Here is a 26,715-nt window from a genome sequence, read left to right on the forward strand (position 1 = left end):
TCCTCTGCTGACTGACTAGGAAAACAAATGAGCTAAAAAACCAAACTGACCTCCCACAACACCTGCAGGACAAGAGGGATATCCATACAAATGCTGGATGTTACATCCTTTTCTGACATGTTCTTGTGTAAGCTCTCACTTTAGACAAAATTTTAATTTGCTATTTTTTCATACTTCTTATTCTCTCAGAATAAAACTTCAAAAGGATACAAAAAGATTCAGGAAAAGAAACTTTCTTCTCCTTATGCATCTATTTTGGATTATTTTCCAGTCTTCTGGCTCATAAGCTCATTCACTTCACCCAAGACTTTTGACTCTTTCCTTACACAAGCACTCTTAAACCAAATGAGCAATCAGTGGCTCATGGAATAAAATTAGGAACCAACTCCATAAATTATTTTTCCCCAGTGCCTTGTACTTTTCCTCCATAAAATGCAAGTTCCCTATTATAAAAGTAAACATCCTTATAAAAAGATGAAAAAAAAATACTTGGTATATTTTAAAATGATAATAAATTATGGATTGATTCAAACATAAAATGGGAGTTGGGTTATTAGGTTCCAATTTTTTACAGTTTTTTTTCTTGAAAACTGCTGGTGAGGCATAGTTGTACAAACATTATTTATCTTTCAGGTCCATATAAGATTTTAGAAATGCCTAAGCTACTCATATTCCCTGACACTTGATTCAGAAGTCAAGACCTAATATAGCAAGATGTGTGGAGGGCTCCTTTCAACTTAAAGAACAAATATCTGAAATTAATATTAGTTTGGGTTAGCAATTAACTCCACAGATCTGGGGATGGAAGCAATGTATAAGGGAGTGTCAATGGAAACAGTGTCCAGTGTTTACCTGTAGAGATCTGGTAGGCTAAACAGTTTCTGTGCCTTTGACCCACCTGGCTGCTGCAGAAGTCAGCAGGTAAATTTGTCTGAGAACCCAACAGAAACAGCTTCTTTATGCCAGTCTTGATGAAGAAAAAAATAAAAGTTACTTACACTGGTTTCACCCCCACTCCACCATCAGGTTTTCTCCATAGGTGCCCTGTGTCACCTTTCCATGTTTTTTCCTCACCCAACTCTGAGGATCCTTTCAGTGCTTCAGAGTTCCTCAGCTATGGAGGCAAAACTAAATTTCACTGCTGGTGACACCCTGGGAAGGAAGGATGACGATGTACATGGGAAGGAGGCTTGGAGGAAACCAAGGTTTCCCCAACCTTTTATAACCTTCGGGATTCTCTCATCTCTCCTTCTGTCCTGTGCATGCCTCCAGGTGCCCTCCACAATCCTAAATAACCTCTTTTCCCCTATTCAGGATCTTTTCAGCATCCCCACACATGGTTTGCAAAATAAATTGTCTTCTCTTCCCTCAAGTAGCAAGTGCTGCTCACAGGAGGATCCCAGGCTCTGGCAAGGAGAAAAGGCACCAGGTCACACTGCTCTGATAAGGCAAGGACAGCATGATCAGATGCAGAACAACGCTGAGCTGAGCTCTGGGGGACAGAGCTCACTGTGACCCAGGTGAAAGAGCAAACCACAACTTCTGCTGCCCCTGTCCCCAGTGCCAAATCTGCTACAGGGACAACTGAAGTCGGAACATCTCATCCCCTTCTCAGCCTTGAGAGAATGAGCTGCATTCCTCAGTTGAAGCTAAAGTTGATTCAGATATTGTCAACAGCAAAAGATGAAATTATGAGTTGTTTAAGTCTCACTCGGATTCTTTTTCACCTTCCATGAAAACAGCCACTAATCAATATTTTCAGAGTTACTTCAAGTGCATCAGTGTGAGACTGGGGGAGAGTCAGCTCTGGGCACACAAAGCTCAGACCTGTGCACAGCACGGCCCCAGCCCTGCCAGACAGCACGGCTCACGGGCACAGGCAGTAAACAAGTAGAAATAAATCAGTCTGTTCCCCCATAAAATTACTGCCACTTGAACTGCACTATCTCACACACCGATACTGTAGATAATTCGGTTTCATCTTGATTATGACCTGTATTAACACCCAAAGTAATAAAATCTTTCACATTCTCATTTTACTGAAGCCAAAGGACAAACCTTCTGCAGTGACATATGGCTCTGCTCCTCTGCAAGTATGTTAGACTGCTTACAAAATCTCCTTGTCTAGCAAAGGATAATGCTTTTTAAAATAAATTACCTGCATTAATTTTTATTTTCCACCAAGAAAACCTCACATATCATCATAATCATCTATCTACACAGATATATGAGTTTCTCACATTGTTTGCACTTTTTTTTTTCCTTTAATGGGGTGATTTTGGACTATGTCATTGATTATATAGCTGTAACATGCAATTTTTTCCAGCACAAGAGGCAGCTTGGGGCTCACAGACTGCAGAGCAATTCCTGCATAGTTCAAACAACATAAAGAACAGTCTAGGGGACACAAATTGAGATGAGACTAAATTCTGCAGAACTTCAAAAACAAGAGGTATTTCATAACTGATTACTTAAGCACAACTTTCAACCTCAGGGAATTTGGTATTACATATATTACATACACTTTTTAAATCCAAAAGCTTTCTCTGTAGTGTGTGTATTGAGACACTGTTGCATAAATTTGGGGATCCTCAGTTTGATTAAAGACTTTCCTGCCCTTTCCCTGGCTGCATATTGCCTCCCCATGCCCTGCAAGATGCCATGGGGGCAGAGCAGAGATTATTCTAGATTACTGTTCTAGGAGCAAGAACTGACACTTCCACCTCTGTGAGGCAGAGACAAAAAAACATGGTCCCCAATGTCTTGCAGGAGATCTCTATAAATGGCTCCTTACAAAATTTCTTTGTGGAAAGGGATCAGATTTTATTTTGGTGTGATGAGAAAGTATTTCTTTGCTTGAAGAGGCAGGTTCAGATTAGAAAAAAATTAGGCAAGAAAATGCAAGAATAAAACTATTTATGCCTCCACTTGCTTCTCATCTAAAAACTAAACTTCTGAAAATAGCCAAATTAAGATGAAGAAAATTCTGTTTATTCACTGTTTTTAATAAAACATCTTCTACCTGTGCCAATGACTTTTAAATAGCAAACAGAATGTGAAGTGCATAACATACAGGAGCGGATTTTGTTTAGCAAATGCTTAATGTCATTGTCATGGCTCCTAAGAAAGCAGCTTGCAGTGGCACTGAAATTTGCAATTACTGCAGCTTAATTAACAAATGCCCACTTCCCTTTTACATCTACTGTGGAGATTTTCAAGTTTAGAAAAGGGAGATATTTATTCCTGTACTACTGTACATGAATGAAATGCATGATGAAAACCCTTTAACCCTAGAATTTTGAACTGTCATTTCCTTTGGTCTATGATGAACTAATGAAGTCATTCTCCCCATAAGGGAGAAATCATAAGTTATTATTTGAGCCAGCTGATCTGCATCATTTGTGGGAATCTTGTCTAAGCAAAGCAGGAAGGAACCACAACATTAACTTCCCAAGCCATTGCAGCCCCGTGAAACCATGTCATGTTTAAACGCAGCCAGAATTTAAGCACCAAACAGCTGCCTTTCACTGCCCTCCCAGAAAGATGGGGGGGAAGAGAACCAGTAGGGTAAAAGCAAGAAAACTCCTGGGTTTAGATAAGAACATCTAAATAGTTGAAATAATAACAATAATAAATTGTAATGAAAAGAAAAATAACAAAATCATGAGAATTAAACACAAGAAAGATAAATGATACAAATGGAAACACTCTCTGACCACCAACCAAGTGATGTCCAGCTAGCCCCTGAGCAGCAGCTCCCAGGTTATGACCCTTCGGGGTGTGGGACATGCCTGGGGCCAGCCCCACCAGCTGGGTCCCAGGCTCCAGAGGTCTCCCAGACTTTTTGCCCCCCAGACTCCTCCACATGGGGTTGTATGAGGAGCAGGACAGTCCTTGATACCATGCAATCCCTGCTCACCAGCACTGAGAACATCCCTGAATTGTCAACACTGATTCCAGCACAAATCCAAAATAGCCCCATACCAGCTACTGTGATGAAATTGAACTCTAGCCCAGCCCAAGCCAACACACTATGGCCTCTTCAGAAGTCAAGAATCAGTTAATGTGTGGGCAAAGAGATGCCTGGGGACAGAAAAAGAATTCTCTCTGTTAGTCTGATTCTTTCCACACATTTTTGAGATAAAATAGCATTTTTGAAGCGCCAGCTTTCTTGCCTTCTAAAATATGCCATTAACCTCTATGCCAGTTGTAACTTATTTTCAATTACCATACCAACAAAACACATTGAAACAAGTAAACCTTTTTTGGCTTCATATGTGAAGGGTAATGTTTCACAGAACAAGAAAATTTTAATCAAATGACCTTATTCTTGGGAGGGGAACAACCAAAATTTTGGGGCTAGTATAAATCTCTTCAGATATTTGAAATGAAGCCCAGAGAGAAGGCCTGACTTCTAATTGGGAATTAGTGGATCCAGAGACATGAAATGAACACTACCTGCCTGATTACCTTTTTTAGTGAACATGGATTTATAATTTGTACTGCAACATTAAGTACATCCATCAACCCTTTGCCACTGAGCAAAACACTGCTGAAAGAGGGATCCTTTTTTGCCCAAATTTCTTTCAGAGCTCTCCATTTCTTCAGTTATAATAATTTCTGCCTCAAGTGTTTGGGTGGGAGAGCTCTAACTGGAGGAGCAGAAAGACAATGGAGAAATCTTAGTGTTAGAAGACTTCAAACATTTGTAACAAAAACAGTGTGGAAGTTTGACATCTAAACTTAGATTTACCATAACAAAATTGAAATCAATAAAAAAAAAAGAATTTGAGGCATGGAATAGGACTGGTATTTCTTAACTGTATATTGATCCATTTTTGTCCAACTATTATTCCCAGAAATTCTTAACTAAGGAAAAAATAAGTGAAGTAGTTGAAAAGTCAAATATTTCAAAAGCAGTCATTCACCAAACACATCAATCAAAATTATAGGTAAAAATTGAGAGGAATCTTTTCTAACAGGTACTGTCAGTGAGAGAACAGTTTGTTCCATTAAATTACTCAGCATAAGCCATCACCAAAATTCCACTAATATGAAGGCAAGCTGTCAGCCAAGTAGGAAGTCTTAATTATTGTAGAAATCTAGTAAATCTACATATCTCTAACTTGTGAAGCGAACCAACATTCTAGAAAGAGAGATTAAATCAGAAGATTAACAGGAGACTATTACAACTTGGAAAGGTTTGGGGTTGTTTTAAATCACAGTAAACAAGGAGCAGTCAAGTTTACTACTTAAAGCTGGAAAATTAATTAAAATTTAAAAACAAAACACTACCATCTTGAAAACCACTCCTCCTCCAAAGAAAACAAATTGATTTAATTTTGGAAATACAGAAGCCATTTAAACTGCTTTCACTGTGACTGGGTATTGCAGATTGCTTTCTTTAAGTGCTCAATAAACTATGAAACCATTAGCAGCCTTGCCATCCAAAAATCCATTCATAAAATTGTCCCCCAATACCTTTCCTATCTTAACCTCAAAGAAATAGAGATGCAGCAGCATAATGTGGAGTAAAGAGAGAGGAATACAGGACAAAAATCTGAAGGAAATCTATTTCAGTAGATTTCAACTCTCCTCAATTTATTTTCCCCCATCAGTACATTATAGTTTCTGGTTGGGTAATACACCTCTTTCCCATCTACTATAGAATTTATGATAGAGAAAATATCAATTTCAGCTCAATGACAGATAGAGAGAAGCAAAAATAGACATTTTTGCCATTGAAAAATCACATTGTGCAGCTGTTCACAGTCACACCTGTCCTGCTTCCATGAAAAAAAACTATGATACAACCTTATCTCTGGAAAACCCAGTAAGATAATGGAGCTGAAAGTCTAAATATAATCATAAGAGAGTTAACATTAAATAGAATAAATTAGATACACATTTTAAACCTTATGATAATATTGCAAATTCATTACTAACACAAATGTTTACTGCACTACATCAAAAGCATTTTCCATTGCACCTTGAAGAGTTACGAGTCCAAACATTAATTGTTGTATTCCCTTTTTTGGCCTCAACATCCACTGCTGTTACCAGCCTTAAATCACACAGGGCGCTGGAGGAACACCCTGACACAGCAGCAAAAGCTACCAAATATTCTAAACTTATGCAAAGCAGCAGCCAAAGCTATTTCAGTAAATTCAAATTACAATAAATAGTTTGGGACCATAAAATATGTTTATTGTTTTGTCTACCTCTAGAGCAACTTTTGTTGCTGTTGCCATAGGATTGGAGGGAATGAAAAAAACTGTTTAAATTAAAGGCTTGGAATGTTATATAATGCAGGATGACTTTTCATTAACAGGTCTTTACCTGTTAATCAACAGCACCATAATTAGTTCACTTTCAGGTTGTTTTTGTTTATTAAATGAGGACATATAACAATAAAAGCCTCTCACAGTTCTTTATTACAAAACATTTGTTCTAAGCACTAGAACAAAGAGAGGATGTATTTACATGTTCATTTTGGAAGAATCAATCAAATCAAGGACTCTGAGTAGTAGGTATACAACCTGTGGAAAAAAATCTACATTCTTTATATAAAAATATTTATTTTTGAAAAAGCCGATGTTGAACCTTTTTAATGCATCTAGTCAAAACAATAATGGTAATTAAAAGCTGTTTTTGTATATTATGTATTTATGTTTTTCATGTGCATATAAATTGCATCTCCTTTAGAAAATTATAAAGTAATACCTTCCTCCTTGGCTTCTCACTTGACAAAATGGATGTCAATAATTACTGCATATATTTTTCACACACAAGCTATCTTGAGACAAAACAAATCCCTATTTCATGCAGACTTATCACTTTTGCTCTGCTGCAGCAGATACACTTTCAGGTGAACCATGTCGTAAGATTTTCTTCTACTTCTCCTATTGTCTTGTCTCTGAGAAGCTACTTAGCCAGGACCCCAACATCCTCCCTTTTAAAACCATAAATATTTTTTCCTTTTATATTTACTGTCTAAAGGCAGATTGAGAGTCAAAAGACTGTTAGTGCTTGTCAAATGCTATGAAGTCAAAACCAAAATGATGTTCACTAAATGATTATCGTAATGCAACAGCAGTCAGCTGATGCACAGTTTGTGTAGCAAACAGGGGAAAGGATTTTAAAAAGAATATTTGAAGAAAAGAAGACAGAAAAGCAGGAAAAAAAAATATATGGCATCTTCTGCACAGAAAAACTTGTAACTGAAAACTCGTCGAAAAGAATGTTATTCAGAATATACTTAAGAAATCTACAGCTTTGCCTCCTACACACTCAAGAAAATGCAGAGTGAATAGTCAAGTCATTCATTAATGTCCTTGCAAAATTGGTACATTTTGAAAATATATTTGATTCATGACCTCATGTCTTAAGCTGACGTACTATCAGACATGATTACTGGAGTTTTCAAAAAGAAAGACACAAGCAACATGAATATTTTAAGAAACACAATTTTCCCAAGCAGGGGATGGGTTTAAAGTTTTCTAGTTTGTCTTTTTAGACATTCCCATCAATATCTCAGTTAATTACCAAAGTACCACAGTAATTAATCTGATTGACCCAACTAACCACTGTTACACTGAGACAATAGTCACTGATATTTAGGGGGACAAAGGCAAACACCAGTTTCCCTTCTGACAGGGAATAGTGAAACCCAAAATAAGGAAGCAGTTAAGTGATTCATTTTTGGAATTACACATTTTTAACCAATTGAAATGCTAAGTAGAAGGTATCCTTTAACACCAGGAGAAAAGTTCCTATCTCACTCAAATCTGGGGCTGCCCAATAATCACAATATGGTTGTGTAGCCATCACTGCCAACTCTCTCTTCTCTTTTTACAATTTTTATTACAACCTTTTGTTCATAAAAAAAATTATGCTTTTTCTTTGTTGGTGATGTTTTGGTTAGGTTTTTTTCTTAGTAAAGGTGAACAGTTAAAGGAAAACTGCTTCTTATTCTATTTTTTTCAAAAGTTGTAACCCAAACACCTTAATCATCATGAAGTGAACCACGCTCGTGAATGTCCCTTGACACAAGAAGGGGACAAACTATGATGGATTTAGAGCAGAGGCACACTGCTGCAGTGTCACTCCAAAGCAGGATTCATTTGCTTTCCACCTCATTGCCAGAACATTATCCCTTGGTGTTCTCTTCTTCTCTCCAGACCACACTGTCCTTTTCAGGCTCTCGTGTTTCATCATTCATCAGGCTCGAACCTTACTGAGACTCCCTAATGCCTTTATCAAAGAGGCTGTACTTTTCCATGGCCTCTCAAATGTTAATTTTTGTTTTAGTGTAATACAATAGTGAAATAGGGAACATCTCTGAACATGTCCAATGAATGTGCTGCTATGTAGCTTACCTAAAAGGAGTTAGCAAAAAGGTCCATCACACACTGATGCATGATAAAGATACATAATAAAAACAGTATCTCTAATACACAAACATATTTTCATGGAACATTTAGCATGCTAGTATAACATGCAGGCTCAGAGTTACCTTAAATTGTATACATAATGCCTAGTACATGTCCAAAAAATAGCAGAAAAATAAGATTTGGTTGGATATTTTTAATTAGCACATCTCATAGTGCTGAAGACTTCACATCACCTCAAATATTTCAGGGAGAAATACAGACTCAAAAAAAAAGAAAAGGCAACTCCAAAAATTTCAGAATTTTAATCCTACTTAATATCAGATCATTACATTATATTTTAGAGATTCAACCACTATATCACCACAAATGCACAATTTTGAATAGAGAGATACTGGATAACTATAGTTATTCTCCAGTGATATCAAACCTTCCACCACACAAACCCCACATCCCCCCAACCTGCTGGTAGAGAGGTGGACTCTTGTAATCAAAATTCTTGAATCAAACACAAAGTGCCCCCAAAATCACTCAAAACCACACTGGTTAAAGCATTTTCTTCCAGTGCTTGCCCTGGTTCTGTGGAAGCCAAGAAAATACATTACCACAAGTTACAACACGAAGAACTAAAGCTTCCTTGTGACAGCACAGCAGAGTTCTTGCCTGAGCTCTGAGCAAAAGCAGGTCTGTCCACATGAAATAGCACTGTGCAGCACTCAGCAGCTGCAAAACTTATTTACTAGCACAGGACATGGGAATATAAAGGATTACCTATGGCTAGTGGGAGATTTATGGCTGCCTCTCATGCCAGGTGCTGAACAGCACACTGCCAGAGAAGTCTGAGTGATGCTTTTCAGCCCTGCAGGAGCTGCACCTTGAAATTCCCCACAAAAAAGTTTTTATTGACAGCTGGGGCAGTAGATAACCACACTTGCACTATCATGCCAAACATCTTTTCCTAAGAGGAAATTTCACCTTTGATCACTACCCCAGTTCTAATACCAGTTGTGCTGAGCATTTCTATCATCCCACCATCACACAGGTATCTGTTTTAACACCACAATGAGACAAACACAAGACAAAAAGACACAGTTTGGAGGATAGATGGGGCTATTTTCAATGAGGAAAAGAATCCCACCACACTGTTTCAAAATAAAGGAGATGAAGTCATCACTGCACTGACATTTTAACCTCAAGACTTAAAATGTTAATTTTTTACCTCCAATAGCTCAAATAGCTCAGGGGAAGTGAGAGCTAACACACAGAACACAGGCTAATGGCAAACTGAAGTCTTCCTATCAGACCAACTGCATTTCATGTAGCTGCTCCCATTACACAACTGTCACATAACCTAATAAAGAACAAGTGTGGGGAACAAAAAAATTGAGCCAATTTCAATCCTGGTGGGTTTTTTCACAGACATGTTTCAATAGGTGCGTGCATTTCCTTAAAAATTATAAAATATTCCTAATAGCTGAGACACCATCCTCATATCCCCAGATTCTCAGGAATGTTTAGGTGCTAACTCACCCTTGATTTCAGTTCAATGAAATGCGTAAATACGTCTAAAGATGTGGCTCTTCAGAATACCACTATACAATGGCAGATTTTAAGCTTTGCTCCTTTTTGAGTACCACATAAGATTGTGACTTCTGACATTACTTATTCAAAGCATATCTTAAAAAATTAAGTGTCAGACAAGAATGTCCCATTATTTCTTTGAACTGGTAAGGAAGAACCACTGGAAGTAAATCCTAATATTTAAATAATTGGTCAGGTTCTTAATGCAAACATCTACCCACTCTCATTTGCTTCAGAATTCAGGTAAGAAATTACATCAAGTGGTATTTGAACTTCAGTTATTTGTGAAGAATCCCCACATCCTTGAAAAGTATAGAAATGCTCTACAAACAGTACAGCAAGTGCATACAGAGGTACTTAGCATTTCTCCTCAGAAGTCTGAATTTAGTTATAACAAGCACTGATGCTCACTGAAAGAGCTCAGAAAGCTTAGGCCCAGATTTATAGTGTCATTTGACAAAAATTCAATAGCTTTTGGAGAGCAGTGCCTTGCAAACGCAGATGTTGCTGCAGACATCTGTTAGCTAAACAATGCTGAGGTGCATCTCCCTCTGCAATCCCACCCTACCAGGCAATGGTCTGGAAAACCTCAAAGCATAACACACTAAGTTCAAGAAACCATTTCAGGGATCCTGACTTCTCTCCCTTATCATCTGTAGCACATGTTTACCGTTTATGGCTCATCACCAGCACAAGCAATCACTTATATTCCAAATGTTCGAGGAGCTCTGTAGCTGAGGAAGGAAATGCGTTAATATTCTGAACTGGCTGCAGAGATCCGGCCTTGGAAAGGTTCACGACTTTGTACTGCAATGCCTGGGTGCCTCTGACACACCGTGCTGACCTAAGTCCCTCCTAACAAGTGCAGCTTGCATACATAAAGCAGTATTGATTCAGCTGTGCAGTGCTGTTTGCCCAGCCTTTCAGAAGCACAGCTTCTTCAAACACTGCTGCAGACATCAGACCGTGTCTTCCGAGGAGAAGGTTGGTGTTTGTCAGCCAGGCTTGACTTAATGATGCACTCTGCGCCCACAACTGCATTTAATTAACTTTTCTTGGTTGGCCTCACAGAGTTGTTTTCTACTATCTGATCTTGTCTGCATGAACCCCATTATGATTTCATGCAGGAAGAAGGCTTGCAGCCACAGCCTCTTTCATAAATGAAATTGCCCTGATTTGTAAAGGATCTGTTGATAGGAGCAAAGATATCATGGTATCCACACCCGCATGAAACACAGCACAAAGCTGCTTTCTGAAGCAAAATATCTGCAGAGTAAAGCTAAAGGAAAGAATGCCACCCTTCTAAATGAGCAGTTCAAACAATTTAATGAAGAGAGGAAAAAGGCCAGCAAGGGATGGTTATTTTGAAACAAACACTTTTATCTGTACCCAATGGTGTCTTTCCCAGCGGCACTGCTAGAATTCAATAGCATGATTTCATGAGAAAGAATAAGAACTTGCCTTTGTTTTTGTGTTTTCAGGAGCCAGATTGTTTAAACCTTCCAACAAGGAAGATATACAAGCTGATGTTTTACATGAACTGCTTTATCTATCACTTAAAATGCAAAATAAAACATGACATATTCCTACTTATCCGGCTGTACTAAATTTAGTATATAAACACAAAGACTGTTCAAGGGTAAGCAAAGGATTTCTGTCTCAGAGATCCTCTAAGAATTCCTTCTTGATGCTTTTTTCTTTCCTTATCATACAAACACATTCTAGGCAGAACTGTTAAGGCAAAATTACACACGTGGCCAAACTCTTTTGCTTTAACTTTTAACCCAGCCAGCAAAATGTATGTGAAGATGTGAAAGCCCCTCTTTACCCACCCAGCTGTGTCACTACACACACCTTCACTGCAAATACTATTCATCATATTATTATTTTCCTTCTATATATCTTCTTTAATTAAGATGTTATTTGCTTCCTGTTATATCTGTAACAGCTTCTCAGCATTTATTGGAGGGGGGGGCAAGCATTTCCAAGCTTATAGTATGCCAGATTACTTTCCATCAGAGTCTGCAGCTCACAGGCATATTCACCTTTCCCATCAAGTCTTTTTAGCTGCAGGCTTTCAAGCTTCAAGCATTTTAGATGGGTGAAAATGCCAGTTCCTCCAAGCCTAAGAAAGAAGCCATGATGTACCAGAAGATAAATAAATGACATCTAAGTCACTTTACCTCTCAAAGTTCTGGCTTTGCAGAGGAAGAGTCCAGGAAAATTAACTCAGTCTTTTTGCCTGGCTTATGCTTATGCCATTAAAATTAACATAAAACAATATGTTCTTTTTTAACCACTTGATGAGTCAGTGCAGCTCAGACAGCTGATAAAAGGTTTGTGGAAATAAATTAATATTGCATGAATGCTGCTGGAGCTATCAAACAAACAAAAGCAAGAACCCATCACTCAAGCCAAAAGAGACCTTTATACGATGAGGGAAAGTGGCAGAAAAGTCAACAATCATTATTGCAGCAGGTCCTTTGCCCTGCAAAAATGGCATGTGACCTAAACAGATGCAAGCAGTGCTTATCTCAGATCTTACAACTCTATTACATTGCTTTTAACAATACAAAACCCATTCTTTTAACACCATTTTTTTCTTCATGGAAAGGAAAATTTATCTAAATATTTCAGTCAAAATCTCTCTTCAGAAGAAATGAGAAGGGAAGAAGAGTAAGGTTGGTTTTTTTTTAAGCTTTGAAATAGCTCAGTTATTGGTGTTTTGGTTATGCTTTTACAAGTCTGATGCATGAAATGCACTTGAAATCTACAGCTGATGACAGATATGAGGCAGCAAATATTGTGACTTATGTTTTCAGTAGGCAAACCTAGTTTTATTTCTGAAAATGTGGTCAGTTTAGTTGCCTCTGCTGGAGACAGAGAAAAAGATCAAAATCATCAGCCTTCCTGCAGGAGTCAGAAGCAGATATGCAGATCACAAATGCATCAAAGATGCTATCGAAAAGCAGCTGCTGTTTCTTACCCACTTTCACACTGTACTTCAGAAATGCCCACTTTTGTGACAAGAAAGGAGGAAAACCCTTTCACAGCCTTGAAATACACAAAGTAATTTCTGCTTCTGAGCACAGTGACCTCCACTGACTTCAGTTCCTGAGCTCTCAACCCAGGAAAGCGCTCACATTTTAATATAGCAGAATTTCTGAAAAATTTCAGAGATACAGGTGAATCAGCAGCAGTTTGGACATTTGGAAAAATGTGAAGGATTACTCAGAAGCAAGAGGCTCCCTTCCCTTCTGCTACATATAAAAAAAGTAAATTCTGATCATTTCTTAGTACTTCAGTGTATGATCTTGCTATGATCCTGTTTATTTTCTCAAGAATGCTTTCTCTTCACTTGCATCAAGGACAGCATTTAAAACACACCCTAGACAACATTAGCCCAGAGGGACAAAAATGAATGAAAAATGTTGCATTTACCTTAAACACATTATCAGAATCCCTGCAAGTATTTTTGTAAAACAAGATCAGGCATTAGGAAATGTTATTGATCAACTGTCTTATTCATTATTGATGTTTCTTTAAGTTAGTTATGCCAAAATACAAGTACATCTACAGAAAAGGTCTACTCAAATTCAAAGATACAGCTTCCATAATTTAATTTTCCATGCTAATGAGTGTTACATGGAGATTTTACAGACTGCATCTTAATTTAAGAAAACAGGTAGAGCAAGAACTTAGGAAGTTATAGGGACAGCAAAGTCTTCAATAGAGAGATCCCTTAAAGCACAGAAATTACTATCATCTGTTGCCTAAATTCCCCATTATGCCACATACAACACTTGTCTGTGGTTCAACCTGATTAAACCTGCTTGCACTGAGGAAGACTCCAGCCTAGGCACTGGAAAATATTGATAGTCAGCAAAATTCACCCTGTAGAAATCTGTCACTGCCCTTCTGGGTGACAATCATGGGAATTGTCAATACAGAATTCTTACAAATTTGTCTTTGTCTGATGTTAAACAGTACTGGAAATTTAATCTCATTTAATCTTAAATGTTCATTAGATAAACTTTATTAATATCTTCATTTATTAATAGACACATTGTTTCTGTGTTTGATGGAAAACAAAACTTCTCCTTTACAATATGAAGTCACAAACAAAAAATTCATATAAAATACTTAATTTAAAAAATTACACCCCCCTTATTATAGATCTACATATTGCTGTATATTTCCATGTCAAAAAACACTATTAAAACTACTTCCTCCCTCCTTTCATCACGCACACACATATTTTCTAACAGCTATTGTTCATATTGTAAGGATCTCTCTCAAAACATCCTCTGTCCTTCATTGGGAATTAAATTATTTCATATAGCACATTTACAATCTTCATCTATTATTAGAAAACATCTTTCCTACTATTCCATTAGCTTCATTCATATGTTGTGTTGGCTTTTCTGACTTGCTGAAAATAAATTAGGCTGGACAGCAGAAGAAGGCTGTTTCTGCATATTTCAAGTAAAATCACAAAAAAAAAAAGGAAGCAGTATAATCAACAACTGCAGTGTTCCTTTGAGATCTTCTTTATTATTATAAAAAACAACAATCTTTTGAAGAAGAAGAGACAGATAATTACTCAACATCATCCTCTACAAAGAGGAACAAACTGAAGGTAACAAAACAGTTATTTTCACCCATATTAAGACTAATTAAATGTTAGCATATTTCAGTGTGCTTAATTAAATTAAAATCTATTTCACATAAAAGCAAATGGTTTTTCTCAGGGTTAAGAGAATATTTATTTATTTTTAAATCTATTATATTTTTAATAACTGCTGACCAGAACACTCATACCCTGATACTTTTCCCCTCCTTCTTACTCACATATGTATTTGGTTTATTGAATCAAACATATAGGAATTACAGAGTGGAGGACAGACCAATCAGCAAACAAAACATGGAAGACTTACCATTTACACAGACTTCAAAAGATTTGCAAAGGTCATCCTCAAACAGGCAGCCTGAAAACACAAAAGAAAGGTAAAAATTAATACAGGTTTCAAACTGTGGATAATTAGTGCATATTGAAGACCTATTAAATGCTCTGCAAGAGTCTGACATTTGGTTGGCCTTGGGAGTTCAAACTGGGCAGTAGAGAAAGTCCAGAACAGCTCTGATTAGCCAGCACATCCTACTAAGTGGCTATGTCCAGAATAACCTTTGATGTTTTTCCTCCCCTTATTCCTCTACGGAAGGTTCAGTTTTTCCATGCTCTCCCATTTAGTAATTTGAGGGACTTCATGTTCTCTTAATTTTGAGTACATTATTATACCACAGCACAGGAATGCTTCAATACACTACAAGGATATACACCAAGAAACCAAGAGCATCCTGACAGTACTGCCACTGCGATGAGACACGCCTATAAATCAGCCTATCAATTGCTCAGATTAAGCTTGGATTTAGTAACTGCAACCACAGACCATGACTAAAACTTCAGGAGTGCTAACTCCTTGAAGAAAGGTTTCCAAATCAAGCATCCCTACCAACACCCTGATACATCAAAGACAGCTGTCAAATCAGTATTGGTCCATGAAAAATATTCTTGGATTTTTTCCATTTAAAATAGGAATTTTGTTCCCGAAGTTGCTGCTTGTTGAGCCCCTGCTGAACAAGCTCCACTCTTCACCCTAGAAACCTCATCCAGGCTGGCAATCCCAGCTCTTTCACTTGTACACATCTTCATGGATAAAGTATTCTATTCCCTCATCACCAAACTGTTCTGTTCCCTTGGTGTCACCCAACCAGGTATTAAGACAACAGTGACTATTGCCTTTATCCTCAACCAAAATGAGTGCCTGCTGATATTTGTGAGAACAGCAGGGAAGTGGGCAAGATGTGCCTCAGCAATGGTCACTCCACACTGGGGCACAGCAACAAGGATCAGGTTCAAAAGCACTGTGAAATATCCTGCTACTGTAAAGGGCTCACTCACTTTGTTAACCCAGACAGTAGTTTCTTTATTTTCTGACAAAGTTAAAGAGCTAGTACTGGACAAAATCTGAGGAATAAAGCTGTATGTTGGACACAAACATTGCCCTTAAGAACACATTTTCACAATCAAGCCTTTTAATTTTCCTGGGAAATATCTTCCTTATAAATGGACACACGGAGTTAGAGATACTAAACAATATTGAACTTTTTTACACTTTGCATCAAGAAACCAGCCAGGAACTACACCAGATCCAAACAAATGAGCAAATCCTCTCTCCCCAGCCATGCCTGTCTCCATGAAAGCACAGAGTAAAGCACCTCCATTCACCAGGGAATCCAGTGGATTTTGCAAGATGTCCCGATTGAAAGAAATGAAAGGCTCAAGATCATCTGACCATGAATTACCTGGCTCCTAATCTTGCTAAAAGAAAAGTTTTGGTGAGATAAAGTGACTTAAGAATTTCTGCAAAGCCTTTCAGCAGATAACTACATTAGCACATCATTAAGCCTGAACTCATATGCTGGGTCTCTGAGCAGGATTAAGTAGCACATGCTAGGTCTGAGCTAGGCAGGCGCAACTACGTGAATTCAAGACATGTTGGAGAACCAACAGAGTCCTTCACGTCCATCCCACAAGTGCCTGCAAAGATCACATACACATAATCTTATGCAGATTTACAATATCCACATGCCTGAAGCAGATTTACAATATGCACACGAATAAAAGAGAATTCGACAGAATTCAATGACTGGTTAGGAAGAGACCACCAAGATCATTGAGTCCAACCCAGCCCTCACACCTCACCTAGACCACAGCACCAAGTGCCACATCCAGTCTTTTTTTAAACACATCCAGGGATGGTGACTCCAGCACCTCCCCGGGCAGACCACTACAGTACTATTCCAGCTCTCCCATCCTTTTACCCATGCCCCAGTAATCTGTGGATATGTATTTGGTACCTTTTGAAAGGGAAGTTTCAGACCAGGAAAGCTTTTCACACAGAGTATGGCAGAATGGCATGTGCCTACACAGTGCACAAACTGTGGTTTGTAACATATTCTTGATATGTGGATGATTTTGCTCCAGACAAGTCTGCTGCAAGAACCATCTGAGCTGAAACAGTCTCTGGAAACTCACTGAAGATACCTGACTGCAGCCCTGCTACTGACCCAGCCAAGCAAGAGGATGCCTAAACTGTACATTGACTCTTAAACATCAGACAAGAATGATGACAGGCAGTGACCAAAACACATCCACACAGAGCTCACAGCACAAGAGTCTAATTAAAAGAATAACAATGACCAATTTAGAAAGGCATTCTTGCAGAAAAAAATAATAAAGACTTCAAGCACCAATATAAACAAGATATGGAAAGGTATGCTTCAGTGCTTCTGTTTCCAGAAATCTGAAGTTATCCCTTCTAAAAACAGGCCTCATAGCTAGGAAGAATCAGAGTTCCTTTTCTTGCTGAGATACTACTAAGGAATTAAACCAGAAGCCTGAAATACCTGTTTCAGGCAAAATGCTGCTGAATTTGTCCTTTGATGGAGGGAAGACAGGCAGTTTCATAGTTACCTCCTATCCTGCAGTGCTGTGGATCCAAAAGATGTCAGATGAGAAGTTTCAGCCAGGAATATTTCTAGTGGCGTGGCACGTTAAAACAGTGACTGGTTCACCTAGACTCTAGTGATTCTGAAGCACCTGGGAGCTGGAATTACAACCACCTGCTGTCTGTAGCCACCTGCCACAGGCAGGCCATCCTATAATATACTGATATTCTCAGAAGCAGAAAAATACAGATACCAAATGAACAAAATGAGTCTGCTTAGGTACAAAGAAATCAACAGCCAAACTAACTCTATACAGAACTCTGATTTTGCTTTATTAACTAATATATTTTCCATGAAAAGCCCAAAAGAAAACTGGCATTATCAAGATTAGTTTCACTTCTAATAATTGTTGTTTATTCGATGCAGCAAGGAATCTGATGCAATTAGACTTGGAAACCCATGTCTTGGAGAGCAAATTAATAAAGTCAATGCATAGTAAACTATATCCATGTGGGATTACTCTGAAATAGACAAGGACTTTCAAAATGCCTTGAAAAATATTTTGCTTCAAGTTATTTATTGCTAGAGTTGATTGTTATGCATATTTTACCCAACCAGTCAATATGCTAATTTAGTTACTAATTTATCTCCTGCTATTTTCTGGAACATTAAGAAGCATCATATTTCATTCTAAATATCATCTACCTACCATTAGTAATGGTGGTAATAAGTCAACTCTGAAGAGTGAAGTGGTATCATCTCCAAAATATATTTAATTTATATATTCAGTTCATGCCTTATGGGAACAAAATTATATTGCATTTTCTGTCAAAAAAAATCTCCCTACCACAAGTAATCTCCCAGTACACATAAACTGTTGATACAATACTTTCAAACACCAAACCTAAAGCCCCAATCTCACTTCACACAGCAGCCCTGAAATAACAAAGTCTCCATATAATTATCCAGCATACCTTGCCTCGCTAAATGCAGAATTTAAAGTTTTCTTACCTAACTTGCACTCAAATTGAGCTCTTTACTAATACTTGCATGGTCTCCACATGTCAGTAGTGACAAAACAGTGCAATGTATTGTATATAATGTATGTACATGTACATGGTGCACTATTAAATAGCCATAAAAAGAGATTCCATAGGGCCTTGAAAATTCTTCTGCCTCCCTTTCCTCCCCCTCTATATTTCCAGTGCTGTTTCTCAGAAAGGCACTAAAACGTAATCACAAAATACTGCTGCAAGTACAGGTCCTAAAAGTTTAAATTTCTTTTTTTCAACTTATTCTTGTCATACTACACTAATTAAACTATTTCCTTCTCTTCATCATACAACAGTTCTGCTTGCCTAAAGTAAAATCAGGAAAGCTTAAATTGCACAGGAACATATTGTTTGTTTCAACTTATAAGAGGAGCCTCTGAAGTCAGACTGACAGTCAAGGCAGCAGATTAAATCACTTGAACTTCATCTAGAAAAAACTGTAAAAATTCACTTATCAGGAAAATATATTTTACAAATTTGAGAATGGCTGATGTTTCAAATAGATTATGTTTATTTCTCTGTCCTTTGCCCCTGTTAACCAACTCATGATGATCCTAAACTAAACATCTCTCCAAAAATGCCATAAATCCTGTAATCATTTTTCTAAGTTTAAATTAAAAAGTAGGTCATAGACCCTGTTTATCAAAAATTGTCTTATTATCATCAAAACAAAAAACCAAACAGGCAAGAACAGCTACATTTCTTCAGAAACTGGGAAAATACAAACCTTTTAAATCTTTTGTATTGTTGAGCGTTCCCTACCTTTTCTTTTCACTCTCTTACTACAACATTCATGGAAGAACTTAAAATCTCCTCACATCTGCAGACCTTAACAACCCCTCCCCATCACAACATTTTAGCCAGTATATGTTCCCTTCATCAAAACATGCCAACAATCTTTAATATTTTAATAGTCCAGAATGGAAGTGCACCCCACATTTACCTGTTTATTTCACATTTGGCTGCAGGATAAGCTCAGGAGACCTTGAAGGGTGAGCTCATGACTGCTGGTGAGGGTAAGAAACAAGGGAACACCTGGGCAGGTCAATTCCTCCTTGGGTCTTTAGCCCCAGCTGTGGAGGACTCTTAATAGGGAGACACATGTTTATTCTCCTATGGTAGGATTAATAAATATGGTCCATTAACTACATTTTAGAAGCACCCAACTCACACAACTGGGATAGACTTAACTGAAAAAACCAAGATGATGCCCAACAATAATGAATGATAATCTGAACACACTGGTAGGAAAAATCAAACAAGGTTTCTTGCAGAAAATTGATGGGAGAAGTCATCTGTTTGAGAGAGAAATATTCTGCTCACTAATAGAGGTGAGAGATAAATTTGCTCAGTCTGCTAAAGCTGTGATCTATTCAACACATCCTCATCTGCCTGCCATACATGTGTGCTTAACAAGTTTAGAATTACCTAAAATTGCAAGAATGTCTGGGGAAAATGTACTTTAAGCTGATCACAGGCTTTAAGCAAAGTTCATCTCATTTTCCCAAACCCTGGAGTTACATAGGTATGTGCACATGCAATGTAAGTATATATATGTATTACTCAAAACTTATCAATTGGCTGTGAAAAATCAATTGATCAACTGCCTTCCTGACTTTCGTTTCATTTTGGCATTCACTTTGATAAAAACCCTGGATATTCCCTTTCAAATTTTTCATTCTCATCCCCTTTCTCCCTTCCTCTTTTTTTTCTTTTCCAAACTGTTCCATTCTCTTCCTCAGAAGTTTTTTTTAACTCCTACTCTCCAAGGAAGCATCGTTCCCCCTCCAGGATGTCCCTTCCAGCCCCTCCCAGACAGGCACACGCCGTTCATTCCCGGGCGCTGCCCTTCTCCTGCAGGTGAGCGGCTCTCACCCATCGCTGTTGATTCCTGGCAAGGGCTCGAACTCCACTCCACCCATGTCCACTCCACTCCCCTTCCACACATTCAGCCATTCCTCATTTTCTCCCTGCTGGGGTGTGACCGGCACAGAGAGAGACAGGAGGTAAAAGCAGGGTGGAGTTTGCTCTCTCGTGCTGCCTCAGTTCAGAGCTCTTCAGAGCAAGAATATCTTCAGTTACATTCTGGTTTGTCTTCGCCAGGTTCTCAGGATATCCAGAATGTTCTACACTGAAAAAGGTATTTTATCAAGCCTTCAGAACCTGTGGTGGTTTATCAACAACTGCTTGGATAATAGTGAAGTGATGAAAGAACAGTAAATCAATGTGGTCAAGAATAATATTGAAGTGGCACATAATCTGAAAGGGGGTCATTCTCCCAAGAGGAAAAGTGAGGAAAACATATGACAGCATAAAATGTACTGAGCTTTGATCTTTCTTTACTCCACCTTTTATGTTTTCTGAATGTAGTATGGGCCTGCTGTTTTTGAAATACAGCAAACTCTTGAGAGAAGAGTTTTGTCCTTTATTTTTTAATTATGTGCATGTACAAAGCTTCATACAAAGGAGCACTCATCCCTGGTGAAGAATCCAGGCTTTACTCTAATCCAAATTAACAGTCATAAAGGTGACAAAAGAAATCCCTGCAGTGGTTAACTGCAGAACTGTGCAACCTTTTACATGAAAAGTTTCCAATGTAAGGAAAGGTTTCCCATAAGTGTTACCATATGGTGCTAACACTTCCTCATCTCAGATTTACCCTTTCTTTCAATCATTTTTCATACACACTGATTTGTATGTTGAAATATGACTCTAGCCAGAATAATTCATCACAGAATAGAGTTTTCATTCATTTAGGGCAAATTTCAGTACTGAACTTACAGCCAAGATTTGCCCCTGAAGCCTCAATGACATTACATAGCAGTACTTCAGTTACCTTCTTTATATCACTCACCATTCAACACGTATGGATTGGTGCATGAAATAGCATAGCATGGGAATGCTGTGGTGTATATTATTATTTTTCACTATGTAAATCTGTACTTTTTCCTTTCTGCATTTAGGGAAAAAATAGATCTTTTCCTTTGCATGTAAGTAGTCTGAGCATGCTCACCACTAAAGAAAATAATTGCTTTGTGGTGAGAATACTATTAGCTTATCTGATTACTAATGCCATGATTGCAATGATGTAGGGCTTTTCTTCTGGGGAGCACTGAGAAAAGGTCACTACTAAGAATAATTGAAGATGTGAGCAGTAATAACAGGTCATGAAGAGAAGAGACACTGAAAGTCCATCACGAAGAAAGCTTTAGAACAGCATTTGCATTTGCCCAGGGCTCAGAATGGGGCTCATATGCTATTTGATGTGCCGTTTTGTCATTTTTTCACAGTAAACATTAAAAGAACTTGCATTATCTCCTCTGAAAAATTACAATTCTCTCACTGCTACATTGTCTAACTCTGTTTCTTTAGCAAGACCATCATTCACTGAAAGGAAAATGGGGAGCACAGATATAATCTGCCAAACAAGTAGCTCCACTAATATTTAGTTATACTGAACACCAACATGCTCTGTATTCATATTTAAAAAATAGGAGATGAATCCATTATTGGAGAATAAATAGAAGATAATTTTAAAACATTGCAAATATTACCTCTTAGGATCACGACTGAAATCTTTTACCTTTAATTGTGGCAGAAGGGCTCAAATGTGATTTACTCAAGTGACACAGCCCCAAACAAAATATTTTTGTCATTTTGGTGTCCCACATTGGGAAAAAACCAGCATCTTTACAATATAAAATGTAGGATTTTTTCCTTCAAAATTACAAACTGTTCATTGGAGTACTCACAAACTGTAGACAAAGTGTCATGAAGGTCAGAGCAGGGCTTTAGGAACTGCCATTCAATACCTTCTGGTCACCAGTTGCTAAAATTAAATTCCTTACTGGGCACAAACTGACATCACCCAACACCCACTAAAATCCCAACTGCAACTGAGCAAAACTTTCTCTTGTGCCTGGCAGAGATTTTGAAGGCTGAACACCTTTGAGTCTACTTCACTGTTTAAATACATCAGCAAGCAGCCTGATTTTTTTACCTGCCATGGCCTGTTCAATATCCTTGCCCACAAAATCTGTTGTGAGCAAAACCTTCTGGTATTATCCATAGCCAAAAGATATAATATTGAAGCATTGAAGTATGCCATTACCAGCAATGCCTTCCTCAATATCATTGCACACGAGCCAGCAAAGCATTGCACTGCAGAGGCCTCTGTGATATTTATTCTGTGAAAGAACTGCTGCCATCATTATATCTGTCAACCTCATTTCGCCCATCACTAACTGCCAGTCTATTCCAGCATACTTGTTTTACAAAATTGCAGTACAGGAGTGAATTATAAATCCTAATTATAACATAATTCTAGGTGTCTTCCACAGTGAGGGTTAAGACAAGCTGGGTCATAGAAATAATGAACCATTAGCTAGAGGAAACAGGAACTCTGTCTGGGAGTTATGTGTTTTGGAAGATAACTCTTCTAGGTAAAATATCCAAATCACTTACATGGTTAAGAAACTTATGTCCTATTCTCTGAAACCACTCAGTCTTCAAGAGCTGGATTCAGTGACAGAGAGGGTTTTTTTAAATGGTTCTTTAAAGTTTTGCCTCCTGTTTTGAGAAAACTCCCATTATTTCCATAATCAAAGGAAGGAAAAGAGACATGTTTATCATTTCCCTCTAACAAGTACCAAAATGTTATTTTCATTATTTGGCAGACATTCTTAATGAGTATCTCCTTGGTGTTTAAAAACATAACTGGAATTTACAGCAATTCTTATCCACTTATATTGCCACTAAAACTAAGCAATTACCCAATATTTAGGTGTAATACTCCTCTCACAGCAATATCTTAAGCAGACTTCAAAGGCAGAAACCATTTTTTGCAGAGGTTTTATTGCTATTATTGGCTTTTCTGTTCTGTTTTACTTAGAAAACAGTACAGCATCTTTCAGCCAATGATGTCTGTACCAAGAACTGCAGTATGACCAAGTGCCTGTCATATAGGGTCCCCTCTGTTTTCCCTCCTCAGACTTTTTAAAAAATCCCTCTCCGCTTTGCTTCATCTCTACTTCATAGTTAATTTTAGCTGAATAAAGTGCCATGTGGACTTGGCAAAAACAGCTTGGAAGGAAAAAAGAAATATATAACTCTGAGAAATCTGAAGTGCAAAGGGCTAGTTCAGAGTCATTTATTGCAAAGAAGTAATCCTAATCTGGACAACAGCACCCATGGGTGTGGGAGCTACAGTTACAGAAGAGCTCCAAAAAGGAAGGCAGGACCCAAACACTGGGCTAAATCTGTCTATTTCTGCATATCCATATGGAGGTCTGATGGATGTAGAAAACAGTAAAAATTTCTGTTTGGAAAAACAGCTTCCTGCCTTTATCATGCACTTCTGATTCACATTATAATGTTAATTTAGTGTTGAAATGACCTGTGTTCATCTGATGGAAGAGACACTATTATATACACTTGGTAATTTCTTTAATAAAGAGTTTAAACAGTCCAGAGTAATCCACATTAATTATTCATGTACTGGAGAAACATAATGAAAGTCAATGAAGAAAGTCATAGTCTCTTGGAGTTCTTGAGGGAAAAATAATAATATTAGGTAAAATTCAATGGACTGTGACATCAAGATTTATCTCTACCATTTACCCTGGGAATTTGAATTGCGAATGAAGCCACAGCATCCTCCAGGATGGGACAGAGTTATGAGAAACAGGTCACACAAGGATATTGGTACCACATCAAACTTAACAGTTCTTACTAAGATGCCCAAAACTTTTCCCGTTCCACAGAAAAGAAAAATAAATCAAAGAATTGCAAAAGTGTTTATCTACTCAATATTTTTTAAAAGCTATCAAGAACTCAGCTGCCCCTATCAATACAAATTATCTCTTGACAAACAATCCATGTGCAGCACCTTGTGGCTTTGTTCAAGTCCTTATGGGCTGTAGTGTTTGCACCTATATGGGCATCACGATGACAAGGGACAGAATTAGGACAATGCTTTGCTATGCTGATAAAGAATTAAATCTATTCTGCATTGATTCAAAACTCATTTAAGACAGATGCTTAAATTTATCACAGAGTAAAATGATCTGCTTCTACTTACTTTTGTAAAATTACATCTATTTGAAAGAACGAGAGTGAATGGTTCTGATTTTGACCAGTAATTGAGCTCTAATTACTCCTGACTCACCCTGATGTTTCTGAGGCTGGCAGTAGAGCCAGCTGTCCTAGAATACATCCTGCTGTTGTGTCTGTGAAGCAGCTCTGCCTACTCTGTGAGACCAGTGAGATGTTTTTTTCCCTAGGCTAGTTGTTGAGAGGCAGCCACAATAATGACACACATCGGAGATGTAGTTAAGAAAAAGCCTAATGATTAAAGCAATTCGGGGAGGAAGCCAAGAAAATTGGAGATGATTCTGAAATATGACAAATACTGTGCATGCTGAGTAGCACCAGAATTCATCTTCTGTTTCCTTCCTAAAACGTACACATAAGACTATTTTTCTCCATCTGGAAAAGAATTAAAAGATCATTAGAAGATTAAACCTCTCAGATTCTAGTTCATCTGCTACACTGCTTTAAACACCAAGGAGAAACTGTACTTAAGAAAATTAATTTAAGAAGGAAAAAAAATCTGAAGGCTGGATGCTGTCAGGAGTTTATACAGGTGCTTTTCCCCATTAAGAGTAGACAAAAGCCTTTGCTACACTGTAGCCATAGAGACACCAGCTCTCATTAACTTAGCATCCAACGCCTGTTGATTTTGATGGAGTTGAAATATCTGAGCAAGGAATTAGGGTCCAAATGCCTAATTTTTTCTGTGTAAGTTTTTTGTCTTTGCTGGTTTTCCTTTGTAAACTTTATTTCCCTATTACAGACTCTTCTGTGCTTATTCCCTATTCTCTCCTGGATATTCTTTGCTACTGAGAGCTCCCAGGTAGGAGGCACATAATGGAAAAGAGAAAGGAATGAGGATTTTCACATCACTATTCACTAATCAAGAACTTCCTCCCAGCTTCCTCCACTGCTCCACCAAACTCTTCTGAACTCCAGAGCTGGTTCTGTCTGCTGAATCCAGCCTCTCCCTGGAGATTAGCCTTGAGCATACACAATGAAAAAAAGAATGAGACCTATTAATTCATAAAGGAATTACCAACATTTACTTCAGAGGGGATTTTTTGTTTTGTTTTGTTTTGTTTTTCCAGTATGGAAATATAGAGAATCAAAGAGGTTGAGGAAACTTAGAAAATTTGAAACAGTAAAAGGTACAAATTCAGAAGAAAATACTGGAGGGAGAACAGAGGTAATAGTGAACACTTCACTGCAACACCTGAAGAAGAGAAATGTACAAGAGGAAATGGGAGGAAATAAGAGGGCCTGAGAAAGAAAGAACAGGAGAATTACCTCCACAGAAATGTCTGTAATGCATGATGTGTTAAAAGTGATAAAAAGTCCAAGGTAAAGAGATAAGCCAGTGGCAGAGATAAAAACATTTCCCTGCATTTCCCTGCTAGAATCTTATTTTACAGGATGCTGTCTTGGGATTTCTGAGAATTTAGAAGAAGTGGACTCTCATTTCTTGGAGGCATCCTGAGAACAGAAGCTGTTTTACAATAATCCCATTGATAGTTTTGCAAGTTGATTCCAAATATTCATTAATTAAAGACTGGATTTTATTTTTTTCTTCCAAAAAATGCTTGATGTTAATATTTCATGAAGTTCCACACATGAGTTTTCAGTCTGCAGTTGACCAGCATTTGCATAATTCTGTGAGACATGATATTCAGCAAGGTTTAGAATCAGTCTGGCACCTCATATGGGAGCCCTCTTAAAAATTCTTAAATTATTCTAATGAACCAGTATTATTCAAAAAAAATATTTTTTTCCTTCAGGATTTGAACTTCAGCCAAAACATTAAAACATAATTTTTAAAACTATACTTGGAGACTTTCTATTTGATGAATATATTACAAATCTAATTTTGTGTTATTTCTGAATCCAATACCCTGCAGAAAGCAAGGAACGATGTGTATGCAATGCTTTCTACATCAATGCAGTATTTACAAAAAATCTTAATTATAATGCCGTAAAAAAACACACACCAAAAAAAGCAACAAATAAATCAACCTAAAAATCCAAAGCCTTGTGACCTTTATTCTTTATTCTATAACCTATATATCATGCAGCAGAAGTAAAGGCACAAG

At 37.7% G+C, this 26,715-nt stretch overlaps 1 protein-coding gene across 1 annotated transcript in view; it reads right to left on the reverse strand.

Moving 5' to 3' along the window:
* Window positions 1-26,715, reverse strand: part of PTPRN2 (protein tyrosine phosphatase receptor type N2) — a 635,317-nt gene that overhangs the window by 554,129 nt on the left and 54,473 nt on the right. Inside the window, exon 2 of the mRNA XM_058833496.1 lies at window positions 14,909-14,959. Within this exon, the coding sequence (XP_058689479.1) occupies window positions 14,909-14,959 (51 nt within the window). The remainder of the gene's footprint in view (window positions 1-14,908; window positions 14,960-26,715) is intronic.

Source organism: Poecile atricapillus, chromosome 2 (genome assembly GCF_030490865.1).
Source record: "Poecile atricapillus isolate bPoeAtr1 chromosome 2, bPoeAtr1.hap1, whole genome shotgun sequence".
In the NCBI taxonomy this organism is placed as follows: domain Eukaryota; kingdom Metazoa; phylum Chordata; class Aves; order Passeriformes; family Paridae; genus Poecile; species Poecile atricapillus.